Source organism: Episyrphus balteatus, chromosome 3 (assembly GCF_945859705.1).
Source record: "Episyrphus balteatus chromosome 3, idEpiBalt1.1, whole genome shotgun sequence".
Classification (NCBI taxonomy): domain Eukaryota; kingdom Metazoa; phylum Arthropoda; class Insecta; order Diptera; family Syrphidae; genus Episyrphus; species Episyrphus balteatus.
In genome coordinates this window covers 41,060,882-41,077,403 of record NC_079136.1, presented here as the reverse complement: position 1 = coordinate 41,077,403, position 16,522 = coordinate 41,060,882, and the positions used below count along the sequence as shown (strand labels likewise).

The window sequence follows — 16,522 nt, the reverse complement described above, 5'->3', positions numbered from 1 at the left end:
GTCCACCATCGACCAAATATTCACATTACGGCAGAGCTTTGAAAAATATCCAGTAACATCAAATTGACACCCATCACCTGTACATCGATTTTAAGGCCGCGTTTGACAGTATGAATAGAGAAGAGGAATATAGAGCCATGCTTAATTGGTATTGCTGCTAAGCCATATGCAGAATGACGATGGAATATGCGCACGCTGCTTCATCAGGGTTGGCAAAGACCATTCCGATACCTTCCAAGTCTTCCAGCTTTTCATTTTTCTGCTATTTCAAGAAAAATGCCGTGATGATGTCCGCTGTCCGCAAAGTCCCAAGTTCTAGATACACCGTAATCAGAAACTGCAAAACTTTCTTCATTTGTTTCGAGAAGTTTAACAAAGACTCTCTGTATTATAAACAACTTTGACAACTTTCTATTTTCATTAACAAAACTTTCAACAAAAAAAAAAACTTCATACCACTGCAATAAGAGCTCTGATTGATTACTTTACAAACAATTCTCTTGTCTGCTCTAGATACTCCCTCCTTCAAGTTTCATTTATTTATTTTTGACTCAATTTCAACTTCGACAACGAACTATAAATGAAATCTGGTCCACCGCTACCAAAAACAACCAGTCAACCAGCTCCGCTGTCTGCTCTGTCTTATACCTACCATACTGCAAATCAACCATGATGATGACTCAATTACCGTTAATGTACACCGAATTCACCATCATACAATCTTCTTCATCAATCCATTAACAACTCGTATCCTGGCTTGACGTGTGTGTTTGTGTACTTCGTGCACTTGTTTCTTGTTTCACAATTTCTACTTAATATTATGCATTCAAGTTCCGGTCGGGTTTTCTGTATATTTTCACCCTGTTTTTTTACCCCCTGTATACACATATTGTCTTCAGCGCTTCTTCTTCCATACTCTCTTGCGGATGAATTTATATTGTGTATTTGACAAATATTTACCAAGAACTTAATAAAAACATTCATCACACTCGTTCACAAAAAAACACACAGATACAGATCTTCTACTATAATACTACCCGTTGTCGTTATACCCGTCTATGCTAACATCAGTGTCTACAACTTATGTGACTACGAGCGACGACGACTACGAGCAAAATACCAACCAACGAGTATATCTTTAGGATTCCACAATCCACTAGCAACCATCATCATCATTAACAACAACAACAACCAACGACGACGAGACGGTTTGGGTCTTGGGTATCCGTATCCCAAAAAAATTAAATAAAAGGGGTGATTCGCTCGCTAATGTTATCCCTTACCCTTTTCAAACCCTATACTTCGACGGCGAGCACTAAATTTTTGAAGAATGATTCGTATGTGCTGGCACGGTTCTACTTCATCAGTCCTAGTGCTGACGAAAAGGGTATTGCAGGAAAAGTCGGGATGCGGCTAGAGAAGGGAGAACTTAATTACGAGATATCGACAAACGTCGTCCTGGCAGCTCTCCTGTCCCATGGGCACGTGCTCTGCTGATAGATTTTTTGTTCTCTTCGAGATTAATGTACGCATTAGTGGATTTAATGTATTTCCGTTTCTTACCTCCATCATCATCGCAACCACCATCACCAGTTTTATTATTTTTTTTTTTTTTTTTTGTGTTCTGGTCCAACATGTGGAGTGGGGGTTGTAGTAGTCGAACAAGGGGAAAGGGAAGGTATGAATCCGTCTAGGCCTTGGGTTGTATTTATTTTGTCGAATTGCTTTTTTATATTGCTCTCATTTTCCGACGCAGAGAGGAAGCGAGGGGATGTGAATGATAAAATCTTTTATAGATGCGCGCAGGGTTGACAGAATGCCACCCCCAAAAACCCGGTTGTACCTGCTGCTCTCACAACGACAGGTAGGTATTTGAATTCAACAAAAAAATGAATGGAATGAGTTTCAATATCAAATGGATTAGTTTTTTTTTCTAGCTGAGGGTGTATCGAGTTAAAAAAGAGAAATTGAAGAAAAAATGGAAAAACTGCCGATGCTGATCGGATGTGATTTTTTTTTTGTTTTCAGTTTGTTGCTTTATTTTGTGAAAATGGTTGAGGATTCGATACACATTGGTAGATTATACATATGCGAATGTGACGGGAATTTGATATATGGAATTGCAGAGTATTGACCTGAGTTTTACTTTTTTTTTTATGGAATTCAATGAATGTACGATGTTACTGGGAAAAGCTTGAAGATTATGGCAGAGGTTATTAGCTTAAAACTCAGCAGATTGTAACAGAAGAGATTTATGTTTCTAAATTTTGCAAGAATTGAAGCAGAATTGAATGAAGTTACTAACCTTCGGTCAAAGCATTTAACTATCAGATGAAAGACACTGTAAAGTCATGGAACAAAGTTGAAAGCTTTTGTCTTGTCGCAAATAGGTTTATTTTGGTTTCTCTTTGCTTTTACAATGTGATATATAGAATTTTTTAATTGTTCTTAAAGTTACGTTAATTTAAACACATTGTAAACTTAACTTAAAAAGCTGAATAAAAAAAAAAAACTCAAGAAGCAACGATTTTTAAGTGTATGTGAGCGAGTTCTGAATGTATCATAAGATGATATTATAGCTAATTGATCCGTTTTCAAAAAATTGTTTCAAAAAATAGAAAATAAGAAAATCTGCTTGACAAATTCTTCTCGAGATATTTTATTTAGAAAAATGCATATGTCATTAAAGAAGTATTTATTGCAAATTAAAAAATTTCATCTCAAATAAAATTTTATTTCAAATAAAGATTGGAACCAAAAATTGGAAAAAATGTTATTGCACACATGAAAAATCTTCTGAAAAATAAAAATTTCAAAGCCAAATGTGTGCAATTTTTTAAATGCAAAAATATTTATTTATTTTGCAATTAAAATTTTATTTAATGTAAATATTTGTTATTTGTCATGAATATATTTTTTAATTTGTAATGGAAAGCAAATTCATTGATAAGAAAATAATTGTTACAACCCTGAGCAACATTAAAATTAATGAAAGTAGGTACTTCAATTTGTTTTTTTTTTTCACTCAGTATACTTATTATGTATTTATTAACATCGTCCCAAATGTTTTCAAGGAACATAACTTTTTCTAGAATGGTTATTTTATTTTATTTTCGTTTTACTTTGGTCTTAAAAATTTTCATTTCCATATCCCCTCTATGAATCACTTATCCTTCAAATATAAAATTTAAAACAAAAGAGCTGAGCACCGAACTTGATTTTGTTTTTCATTTTCAATTTCTTGTTATACTTCACTCAAATAAAATGACTTACAGTATTGTTCCATATGTAAGATAATTTATATTATTATAATAAAGCTACAAATGTTGCCTCCTTTAGCGAATATGAAAATTTGAGTCATCTGTTCATTCTGCAAATTAAGTTTTGAAATTCTTATTGTAAAATATTGTATGGTGGATTTTTATCGTGAAAGCGTTCCTTTCGTATTTTTTGGGAGGTTCTATTGAATTGAAATCCGGATTTCTGGCTGCTCAATCAAATGATGGAATACACCAATGCTTTGAAGATATTCATGTATTATTGTGCATCAGAATAAATTGTGGACCGATTCTAGTAGTCCAGTGCATTTATAATTTGACCCAGCAGTTTGTACCACCAACAATTTTGTTTTGCTCATTCGATAGAGCATTGGCTAAATATCAAAGTTACAAGCCAACAAAGTAAAAGAAAACAGAAAAAAAAGTTGTTTTTTTAAGTTTTGAGCACTTTTTATCAAAATTATGAAAAAACCTTCCGAGATAAGATTATTCACCTTAAAATTCTCTACAACTCTGCTATACAACTTTTTTTTCTGTCGCTATAAATACAAAAGTTATTAATACTTTTTTTTGGTAAAAATGCTCTTTTTTGTTTTGTGTTTTTTATTTTTACTTTTTTCTGAATTTTTTTTTACCAAATCTTGAATTTTAAATGATAAGTGAGTATTTTTAAGCTTTATGTTACAAAAGAAAGTTCAGGATCTGCAATTTTTTTATATTTAAGTCTCTTCATTGCGGAAAAAAGGGATATTTTTTTAACAAAAAAGTATTAATAACTTTATTAATTATAGCGATACAAAAAAAAGTTGTATAGAAGAGTTGTAGAGAATTTTAAGGCGAATAATCTCTTCTCGATACGTTTTTTCATAATTTTGATAAAAAGTGCTCAAATCTTTAAAATTGTCATTTTTTTCTTTTTTTTTTACTTTTTTGGCTTGTAACTATTTTAATATTCAGAACATCGAAAAAGTGTTCTTAACATAAAAGACGCAAAATTTAATTGCCTACGTTTCTTGTATACACAACTTTTATGTAAGGATAAATAGAAATCGAGATATTCAACAAAAACTAAAATCCAAGATGGCGGCCGAAAGGTGAATTTCACGAGTGCGAAAAATCAGGGTAATGATATTCAGCCAATGCTCTATCGAATGAGCAAAACAAATTTGGGGGTGGTACAAACTGCTGAACATCATAAATGCACTGGACTATTGGGACTGCATGCTGTTCGTGGATATCAGTTACGTATTTTTGGGTACTTAACTAAGATCTAGATTCGTACGTTTTGTAAAACAGACTCTACTATAGAAAAAAATTATGAAAAACGGACATAGTACTAAGATTCAAAACAATAATAGATTTATTTTCTTTAGTACAAAGAGGGTGACCGTTAAATTTGAGCATGAGCATGTGTAAAAAAAAATACAAAAACTGTTAAAAAAAAAAATTCTATAATTTAATTAAATGTATGTATGTATACATATTGCAGATACACCTCAGTGCAAAGGTTTCGTTGAAATCGGTTGAAAAAATTTGATAATAACAGCTATCAAATTAACATTTTTTCGTGACAAAAGTCATCCAACAATTAAAATATCAATTTTGATATCATATCATGTTGACATTTTTTAAAATGTGGATTTTAGGTGGATTCTTAAAATTTCACTTTGACAATTAAAACATCAATTTTGAGTAGATTTTACGTTTCAGTTTATTATAATGATATTTCTTTCTTTTTCTTTTTATTATTTTTATTATTTTAAGAATTTTCTTTCTTTTTTCAAAACATGACTGAAAGGGAATATTCTTTACAAAATAATGGTGATATTATTTTTTCTATTATAGGTGATATAATTGTTTTGTTATTTTCTCCCAAACTATGTGAAGTAAAATCTTAGTGCCGATCAAATTTTCTCAGTAAATCATACATTTTACTTCGAAAAAACACAAAGCGCCTTTAAATTAGTACACATTAAGAGTTTTTTATTTAATGGAATGAGAAACAAATGAAAAATTGATAATAAAATATCAAAACAATTTCAAAAAGGTGATATTTAAATATCATCCTAATAATAAAAATATTGTTTTGATTATCATAAAACACATTTTATAGAGCATTTTTTGCTGATATTTGAAAAATGTGCATTTGATATTTAAAAAATGTTAAATTGATACTTCTATAGGTATTGGTTTTTTTTTCGGTGCGGGAATGTCATTAATTAAGAAAACAAAACCATGATAGGTCCAGTTAATAAAAAATTCTTTGAAAAACTATTTTCTTATTCCATGATAAAGGATACCTTATCTGTGAGATAAAACGATTTTTGAAGTGAAAACTTCTTTAGTATCGTAGTGATTTGAAACAAGATGAAACGAAAATGCGACACGAACATTCAACTTGTTATAACTTTTTTGTTTAAATAGATAGATGAATGAAATTTGTACTGTAGATAGGTAATTAAATAAACTATAAATGTACAAAATTTATTTTCATATTCAAAATTCTGAGATAACGTTAAAAAAATGTTCTTTTTCTACACACGTTATAAATTTTGATCTAGTGCACATACACATACATACATGCTGATAACATAACCTTTCATTTGATATATCACAATTAACTGTACAAGCTCTACAAGTTACACAATCTTAAATTTAAAAACTTGAAAAATACCTCAAAACACCTGTGGAGATCTGTTGACGATGACCAGTGTAGGAAGTACCGTAATCTCAGCTTGAAATTTCGACATAGTTGGATTTAAAACATTCTTATTTTTTTCTAGGCATGGTAGAAATATGATTCATACGTCATATAAAAGGTAAAATAACCTTTCAGATGATATAAAATTTACTATAGGTTGTCATTTAAAAAAATATATTTAATTGTGTTAAAAGAGAAACAAGATTGATTTTTTTGCTTTTTTGATGGAAAGTGATTTGGTTTGAAAAAAATAAGCTCTTTTTGTAGGTGTTGTATAGACATGGACGATATAAATATTTTGAGCTGAAACAATAAGCTTTCAGATGATATAAAATTAATATAGGTTGTCATATAAAAAACATGTATTTAAAGGAGATAGAATAAAAAATATGTAGATTTTTTCTGTTTTTTGCAAGAAAAAAATTTTTTTGTAAGGTTTCACCACGTGTGAATTGCACACATGACTTTTTTTTATCAGAATCGCTGTAGTCGCTTTTGAGAATCATTGGTTTTTCCAAAATGATTATATAGCTTTAGTCATATGTTCTATTACGAAATAATCGAAAACCCTTAACTTTTAAGTTTGAAACAAATTTAACTTTATTATGTTTTGGGCTATAACTCGAAATGGAAACTATGAAACACATAGTTTTCTCTAGTAATTTGCTTGCAAGTAATTTGTAGAACCCAAGAATAATAAAACTCAATTGGAAACATGGAAAAAGAACATTTAAGCAAGAAAAATTTGCAACTAGTTAAAACAAAAGAGCTGAGCAGCGAACTTTATTTTTTTTTTTTGTTTCATTAACACATTAAGAAAATTTGTAATATTTTTCCTTCGTGTTATAAGTACATACTTTAACTTAAGTTAAACATTTGAAATTTTATCAGAAGAAAAATAAAAACATAAATTCCAAATTATAAAAATTTAATGTAGGTACAGTGTTCTTGAAAAATTTTAAATATTAGTCTCTAAAAAAAAGCATAAAATATGCCACTAAAAAACATACAACAGAACTTTCCGAGCTAGAAAGATTAATAAAAAAAGAGATTCAACAATAGTTTCAATCCAATTTTCCAAGCAGGCTCTCGTTTTTAATGATTAATTTTAAATGAACTTAATTAAATTTAACTTGAAACTCAATATAACTACATAATACATATATGAATGTAAATGTTAAGTTCATACTTTTGCTTTAAAGTCAACAAACATTTATTTTAAACAAATATTTAAAATTCATAATTAACTCTTTCTTTTAGCAATGGTCAATTTTAAATCCTGATGAAGATTGTATTCAAGGAATTAATTAATATATCTTCTTCCTTTACACCTTATCATTACGTTAAGTGACCTATTTAAGTCATCCATTGTGTAAAATCATATACACAACCACAATACATTATACATATATATACTAATTAATTATTTTAAAAGCCTTTAAGACCAACTTGGGTTTTATCCCTTTTCATATTCTTTTTTGTTGTATTTTTGATTTTTCATATATATATTTTTTTTTTTGTATATTTTCAGCTTTTGGGCGGGCTCCACCTGAGCCATATTACGGTCGTTATATCGGACAGTTTTCTAACTTTGCACATGGAATTAAGGTAAGAGATAAAAGAAAGAACAAAAAATCATTTTTTTTTGCAGATAAAATATAATTTTCATCCAGGAAGACTGTAAAAGTCTCCTTTTTATATGTTTGATAGGGATACACAAGCCTATATTTTTACATTCGAATACGTTCTTTAACGTATATCATCCAACTTGTACTTTATATGAGTATCTCTGTCTGTATAGTACGAGTATTCACACATACACAAACATATTCACATACATGAGTTAAAGTTTTTTTTTTGTATATTTCTTTACTTTTGTAGGGCTCCATTTATGCGGTAGATGAATCAACTATATTCATAAAATCATTCGCATACGATGGAACCGGTCCGGATGCATTCTTCTGGGTTGGCAAAACACCACGACCGAGTCCAGAAGGATTTATTATTCCCTATCCAGAGGAATATACAGGAATGTAAGTCTTATACAATTTTTTTTTTTTTAATGAAATATTTATGTGCGAAAAGATAGTATGGTTCTGTCAGGAGCATACATTTACACACATAGAGAAGCTTAGCGCTTAGAAAAGGCAAAGCTATTTGGAAATTAAAATTTTCAACAGGAAATACTAAGTCATACAAAACTAAGGGTTGTTGTAGCTCGAGGTGAGGGTGTGGTTCATGGACTTAGAGAGATGCCTAAACACAATCGAGCTGAATGCGGGGATGAATCTTCTTTATTTTTTTCATGAAAATTAAGGCGAAAAACTAGAAAATTTAATGCGAGAGAGAAAGAGTATATCATGCAAGATGGCGATACGAATCTTCTGGTCTTTGAACTTTTAATGAAAGCTGATAGTTGGAATATGAAGTTGTTGTGTTAATGTGAGATTTTGTTTGAGGAAAAAAGGGAATGGTTTTTGTACAAGTTTATTTCTTAAACATTTATTGTTGGATCCAATTGTTAAATTATGTGCTGGGATCTAGAAATGTATTGTATGATGAACATAATTCTGTGTTCCGTTATTGTGCTTTACCATTATTTTGTATTCAAACATTCTATACAAGAATATTCAGATTTCAGAATTTCTAAATTCTTTACCTTAATTTGGTAAATTTGAAGTGACAAATTGCTTTTATAATGAAAAAAATAAACATTTCACAAAACGACACAGCGACAACTTGACAATGCTTTATTAGAATCTCTTATGTATATGAGTGAAAATCTTCAATAAAGTTCATAAATTTAGGTATAATTAAAATCATATACACATTTTATTGCTTTTTTTTTACCAGAAGAGAATAGAAATATTTTCAAAATAATCATTTTTATCAAAACTGGGTTTTATGGTTTTTCTCATAGTTTCTATAGCCAGAACTGAACAAAATTGAAATGGGACCACACTACATGCACCAGTTTTTTCAATACAAAAAGAATCATCAAAATTGGTTCTCTCAGTCCAAAGTTATAATGTAACAAACATAAAAAAAAAACAGACGAATTGAATACCTTTTCCTTTTTGGAAGTCGGTAAAAAACTATCACAATTACTTTTTCAGTATTTTGACGATTACTGCCGACAAAAAAAGAAAAAAAGATTTAATAGAGCTAAAGAAAGAAGCGAAAATAATTTTTAAAAAAATGTAAGATTCTTCAGTTTAACCGAGGTTTTAAAGAAAAAACACTCAAAATTGGCAAAATCTATTAAATGAAAATCACAGTGAAATTTTAAATGGGTTGCTTATAGAATTTCTATAAATTAAATGTTGCCTAAAGTCAAAAATTTAGAAAATCTGAAATTTTGAAAATGCGGCCTTAAAGTGGATTTGACAAGAATGTTATCCAGCTGTTGAAAAATACGCACAGTTGCTAAGGTGAGAATTTTTCCGACAAGCTCCTCGTACCATAGCGCTTTGTTAATTGTTAGTCTAAGTCGATGTTACTGTAGTTTAAATTTATCTGTGGATATGCCAAAACAATAGAATGGGAATGATTTAAGCCTCTATGCTTTCAGCTTTTGAATTTTATTTTTTATTCAAAGTTCCAAAAAAAAACAGCGGTTTTGAAGATTGGTTTTTCGTTTGATCTCTACACTGATTTAATTTGGCGATGTTATATATTATTGCACCCTTGGTAGAAGTTGTCTTTGACTAGAGACACACATGTGATTTGGGTCATGCGATTATTCACTCTCAAAAATGGATCAGAAGGATTTCAATGGATGTGAACACTGAACACACATGCTTCAAACGGTTAAAAATTTGAAAATTGTCACCACAGTCATTGAAATCATTGTGATCTATATCGCATGTGTGTTCCTAGCTTTTTAGTCCCATTAACAATGACTCAGCCTTCGTCAAATCTCTAATCTGACAAGTTTCCTTTCTTCGGCATATTTTCTTCCGTCTAAATTTAAAACATGTTCTGGTGTTAGTTCAAAGATCAAATAATCTTCCAATTCTACTTATTGATTTTTTAGCTTTAAACTGTAATGTAGTTGTCCAGTATGCTTATGGGGCTTAAGTTTGAATATCACAGATAAATTGTTTCTCACAATCTACTTTTGTTCTTAAATTTATTTTATTATTCTGGCTAATAGACAACCATTTTTGAATGTTTTTGTTTTTAAGTTATTGTAAAATACTTTTTTTAGACCCCAAAAAGGGATTGGTGTAGGTATTCTATGACTTAATTTAAAGTGGAGTTAATTGCTTGTATGAAGAAGACAAACCACCACTGCTGGCAAAAACTCTAATACCTCTATTTCTTCAACTCATTTTAAACTCATAGTAACAGCTTCAAGATTTTTGCGATAGCCCCATAACTCTCCACCACTTACTCTTCCAAAGCCTCCTTATTTCATAGCACTTCCTGAATATGAGATTCAAACCCTTCTTTGTTTTTTTTTGCGAACACTTCAAGTGTTGATCACAAGATCGATACCAAAAGTTCTTCCTATCATCAGTTACCGAAGCTTATACATTAGGGTGGGTCAAAATAAAATTTTTTGGATTTTCAAAAAGGCTCAGCGATTAAAAGATGCTAAATGGTTCGGTTAGCTTATAAGTAAAATTTCATTTCTTATTTTAACTTTAAGTGCCTCCGGATTGTGGGTTAATTTTTGAAATAGCTGATTTTTGCCTAAAAACCACACATGCTTTGCTTAATTGATTATTATCTAATTTCTTATAAAATCTAATTCAAGAGCATGTGCCAAAAAGCTTAAGCGTGTAGGTTGGGTCCGGACAAGAAAAAAATCGTATTGGAGGGGATTAATATTCGCCCACGTTTAGTCAGGAGGGGCAATTTTCTAAAAAAAAAATGATTTAATTAGGAAAAAATATTATTAAAAATCAACGGTTATACCTACAACAACATGTTATACCTTTTTGTTAAGCCCAAAATCTCTTTTTTATTTTGCTTTCAAATAAAGCTGTTTTATAAAACAGTTTTTGAAAAATTAATTAATTTTCAAAATCAAAATTTTGAAAAAAAATTTTATTAAATTTGCGAACTAATTTTTTTTTTTAATTTTATGTGATTAAGTACTATTTAAGTTTTCAAAATTCAATGCTCTTATTTGTTTGTAAGCAAAAACAGAAAACCGGATGCAAAAATGTTTTGTCGTTTTTGAGAAATTAAAAAAAAAACCAAAACTACATTTTTCTAAGACTTGTTAATTAATTTATGAAACATTATATCTTTCTTTTATTATTTTTAACGGGATACCACGCCTCCAAGGTAGAAAATCGTAAGTTTGAATATGTTTCCTTTGCATTAACTACAATTCTACCAAGTTTCAAGATTCTAGGGTATTCAGAAGTATACTTTTTAATAATTGATATTAATTCTGCCAAAATGGGCGGTTACCACGCCCCCTGAATGTAAAATTTCAATTTTTCGATTTTTTCCTTGTATGTACTTCAAGATCCATGACCATAACAAGTTTCTATGAAAACTAGAAGTTTTCCATAATTTTTATCATATGTTAGTTAGTGTGTTAGTGAGTAAATCAGCTACTTTTTTTGCGATTTTTTAAGGCCTTTTACTCAGAAACTATACTAATCCTACGTAGCTGAAAGTTTTTGAGGGGCTTGATTTGGACTATGTTAACAAATAAAACGAGTGTGAAATGTTTGACATTATTGAAACAAAAGTAAGAATGGTTCGAAAAAGGCCTGAGTTTTTTCCTAAGGTTATAGGACCAAAGTTCATAGAGAACCTGGCTGGGCAACCGGAGGCAGAAGATAAAGTCTGATTATAACCAAACATTATATTATTGTTCTATTCACAGTTTGGCACCTTTTCATCTCTGTGCCCGTAAAAAAATCAGCAAAAAAATTTCTCCATACATTTGTGACCCAGCCTATTATACATGGATTCTAAATATGTAAATAAAGGTTCTTCAACGAATATGACAACAGATGGAAGGCTTAATTGTTTCTAATAACTTTAAGTCTTTAATTTGGGGTAGCCTATATAAGGTGTTAACCAAGAAACTCAAAGTGAGCTGCAACCAGCCAACATTTTGATAACGTCAAAAAGACTACCTTGGTGGAAACTCACTTTCGAAGTGTGATAAAAAGTAATAACAACGCATTTTACTTTGACATTTCGACCCAATGTCGTCCTTCTACGGAGACAAAACTTAGCTGTCATCAATCGATTTAAATATAAATAATTGTATACTTGTCTTTCTGTCAATCATAGATATACTTTTTTTTAATCGTCGATAAAACATTGATACCCTCACTTTGATTGAACAGCAATAAAAATAAATATCCCTCAGCTACCATTTTACCATTTTACCATATGTCTATATATCCTATCTTTTATTCCAAAACAAAAACCCTCTCTCTTTTCAATAAAAAAAAAACTAACCCCAAAATTGTGGATTTCTAAACCATCAAATTCTATATCGATTGTTTCTTTTCCCATACGAGTTCTACATTTCTCACACATAAAAAAAAAAACAAGCAAAACATGAAAATACATTTTATGTTCTAAATATGTTAGCTTAACTAGACAAAGGAAAAATTGAATTCGAATCTCGAACAATAGTCTTGTCGTCATCGCCTTTTTCACTATATACTACCTACTCACAAGTCGTCACAACTATAATACACGAAAAACGAAGGAAACTATTATATTATACAACGATGAAGTCGACGAACCACTTAGAATTATGCAATACGAACGAAAAACGTAACGTATCCGCAAACAAAAACATTTTCGCTCGAGTTAGTACTCCAGTCAAAGCGTCATTTGACCTTGCGATGAGAGGCACTGTCTGTTTTTATTTCATGGATCGATAGGGGTATATTTAAAAGGCTTAAACCCAATTTCTCACCACCTGATCATTCTTTTTAGCGGAGTTATTCACAAAAATGCATTTTTTGGGATATTTTACTTCTAAGCTAATATCTTTGCTCCAGATTATCGTAGACCAAAAAATAAACATACATTCTCTTCCTTATAATATTTTCTATCGTTGTATGTAATTTCATTGTATTTGAGTGAGTAAATATAAAATGGCAGCCATTTAAAGTCAAATTCTTGTTGTTAAAAAACACATTTTTGTCATTATTTCGAAAAAAGCTCATATCATGATTGACATTTTTCTAACCTATTTTGTAGCCCTGTTCATGTCCTGCATTTTACAGAAAAAATGAGCTCTTTTTCACCAAAGATGGCCGAGCTATTGATAAATGAACGCATGCAAAACCGGTGCGAAAACACCCAAAAATATCGTTTTTTGGGAATAACTCGACTTCAGAATGTCCTACGGCAAAAAATAAAGCAATGAATTGTTCGTTACAACATTTTCTATCAATTTAGTGCACAATCTTTTTGTTGAAACAAATAAAAAATAAGTAATATTAAGTCAAAGTCGTTTTTTTGTTTAGCAAACTCTTGCCTTATTATTTTGCAAACGGTGCGAGTATTGGCTAAGAAAATAAAATATTATTGTAGTCCTTTAAATTATCTACAATTCAAAAAAAAATTTAGCTTTCTACGACCCACGGGAGCCGAGCTATTATAATTTTAAGAAAGCATTAATCCGTACGAAAATTCAAAAAAATTTCCCTTGTTTATGATTCGAATACTAGTTCTCAGTGAGAGGGGTTGTTTTCATTGTTTCTGTTATAAGAGAATTTGTCTTATGTTTTTTCGTTGGTCATTTGGACCTTTTTTAAAAAATTAATTTCTCGGCTCGTGTGGGTCGTAGAGAGCTAAATTTTTTTTTAAATTGTAGATAATTTAAAGGACTACAATAATATTTTATTTTCTTAGCCAATACTCGCACCATTTGCAAAATAATAAGGCAAGAGTTTGCTAAACAAAAAAACGACTTTGACTTAATATTACTTATTTTTTATTTGTTTCAACAAAAAGATTGTGCACTAAATTGATAGAAAATGTTGTAACGAACAATTCATTGCTTTATTTTTTGCCGTAGGACATTCTGAAGTCGAGTTATTCCCAAAAAACGATATTTTTGGGTATTTTCGCACCGGTTTTGCATGCGTTCATTTATCAATAGCTCGGCCATCTTTGGTGATAAAGAGCTCATTTTTTCTGTAAAATGCAGGACATTAACAGGGCTACAAAATAGGTTAGAAAAATGTCAATCATGATATGAGCTTTTTTCGAAATAATGACAAAAATGTGTTTTTTAACAACAAGAATTTGACTTTAAATGGCTGCCATTTTATATTTACTCACTCAAATACAATGAAATTACATACAACGATAGAAAATATTATAAGAAAGAGAATGTATGTTTATTTTTTGGTCTACGATAACCTGGAGCAAAGATATTAGCTTAGAAGTAAAATATCCCAAAAAATGCATTTTTGTGAATAACTCCGCTAAAAAGAATGATCAGGTGGTGAGAAATTGGGTTTAAGCCTTTTAAATATACCCCTATCGATCCATGAAATAAAAACAGACAGTGCCTCTCTGCGCAAGGTGAGGCCCTTTTTTCCGACGCTTTGACTGGAGTATAGACGTGAATTCATTTTCCATTCAATACTTTTTTTTTCGTTCACTTATTCGCAACTCTCCATCCGCTCAATTTCAATAAAAGCAGTCGTTTGCAAATCCTTCCTTACCCTCATCTTAAAGCCCCGTGCCTAAATCCAAACCCCTAGGGAGGACTTCCAAAAAAAAAGAAACAACAACAACGATGACAAAAAAACATCAATGAATACATATTCGCACCACAAGGGGGAGCTGCTGCTGCTGTTTCTGTTTCTACTGCTACTTGCTGCTGTGCTGGTTTGATTGAATAGATTTGTAGAATTGTTGCGTGTTGCCGCGCCTGTCACACTCCGCATCATATACATTCCACATAAAGGAAAATCAAGAAAGAATAAAAAAAAACTCTCACACACACTTATAGAATACCGCACCACTACACTGGCAAGCTTCGACAAAGAAACGACAGAACCGAGTAAAAAACTGTTGATCGAATTGTTTGAAAGGATGCTTTTCAGCTTTTCTGTGTTCTTTCATGGGGTGAGTTGGTGGCAGTGATGAATGGGAGTAGCGATGGCGATGGTGATGGTGCGATGGAAGTGGAAATGGATGGATGGATAGGATGGATGGATGGGTGTCCTGGGGATGAGTTTTGTTGTGATTTTCAAGTACTTAAACGGAATAATAATGTTATACGAGGCATATAGCTTATACAAATGAAGTGTACGAGGTATTAGCGAGAGTATTAAGACATAATACCCACGATGAAGGTTTTCTCCTCCGTCGTTGTCGTCTTATCCTGTGATTTTGTTTCTTTTTTTTTTGTATATATATTTTTAAATGTGACCTTTATTGCACGAAGGATTAAGGATTTAGGCTGAAGAAGAAAAAGTGTAGAAGAAGAAATGATGCCATTTAGAGATTTCCATGTGAGTTATACAAAAGATGCAAATGACAGAAGTCTTATGAATTCTAAAGATGTTGGATTTTGTGTCTTGTTGTTCTTTATTTTTTTTTAACTACTGTCAAGCGCAGTAGGTGGTGGTAATGATTGTAACCTTGACTGAAATAACGAATTCATTTAAATGGGTGACCTGGCCTTATCTATTTTTAAAAACTTAAAGATGTCTTCCGAAAATAGGTTCAAGGCGGAACTAAATGTCTTCGTTAAAAGAAGAAAATGTAGGCTAATGGATGATCTAGAGTCAACAATATAAACATAAGTACTAATAAGATAGTAATCAAAGTTTTAGTATTTATATAAATAAATTTAAGTTCTGAAACAAAGAATGGCATTATGCTTATTGACTAAAGTTTCGCATGTTCATATATTGCATTTGGTTCCGTTTACCTCACTATGGTTTAATTTTTTTTTTTCATATATTTCTATAGAACCTTATGGCGCGATGGTTAGTGCGATGGACTTTGGCGCCAGTGGTCTAGGTTCGATTCCCAGTGTCCACCACCACCAAAGTTGATCGCATTTATGGAAGTTTTAGAACGAAATAATTTGATAAGATTTTGGTAATGTATTTTAATAAGGATTAGTAGAACAAAGGACCAGCTATCTCTCTTAGTTGATATAAGTCTAATGACCGATTTCATAAACATTAAAAAGGCTTTTAAATTTTTAAATAACGTCATTTTAGGACGTAATAGCCTGATAAATATTTAAAAGAGCTTTATGAGATTGGCCATAAATCTTCCAAGTTACCCACTTGTCGTGGCACTATTTTAAAACAGCATTAAACCCCTCCCGCATTATTTTCGGTAATGTAACCAGACGAGGATGGACCACAATCATTGTATCATAAACAAAGACAAACGGTATAATTTACTGAAAGAGACGAAGAAGTTGATTTTGTATATGGGGTGAAGAAAATCGGAACTAGTTCTGATCCCTGAGGAACTCCATGCTCATATTTTTACTTGCTCTATACAGGGCAAGTATTGGTTTCGTGTCGAAAAAAAATTTGAGGTTTAAATCAAAACCAATATTACAATG

At 31.0% G+C, this 16,522-nt stretch overlaps 1 protein-coding gene across 2 annotated transcripts in view; it reads left to right on the top strand.

Moving 5' to 3' along the window:
• Positions 1-16,522, top strand: part of LOC129915501 (protein Skeletor, isoforms B/C) — a 90,313-nt gene that overhangs the window by 27,712 nt on the left and 46,079 nt on the right. For both annotated transcript variants that reach the window (XM_055995060.1, XM_055995061.1), the window contains exons 2-3: positions 7,511-7,587; positions 7,861-8,012. In XM_055995060.1, the coding sequence (XP_055851035.1) occupies positions 7,511-7,587; positions 7,861-8,012 (229 nt within the window). The remainder of the gene's footprint in view (positions 1-7,510; positions 7,588-7,860; positions 8,013-16,522) is intronic.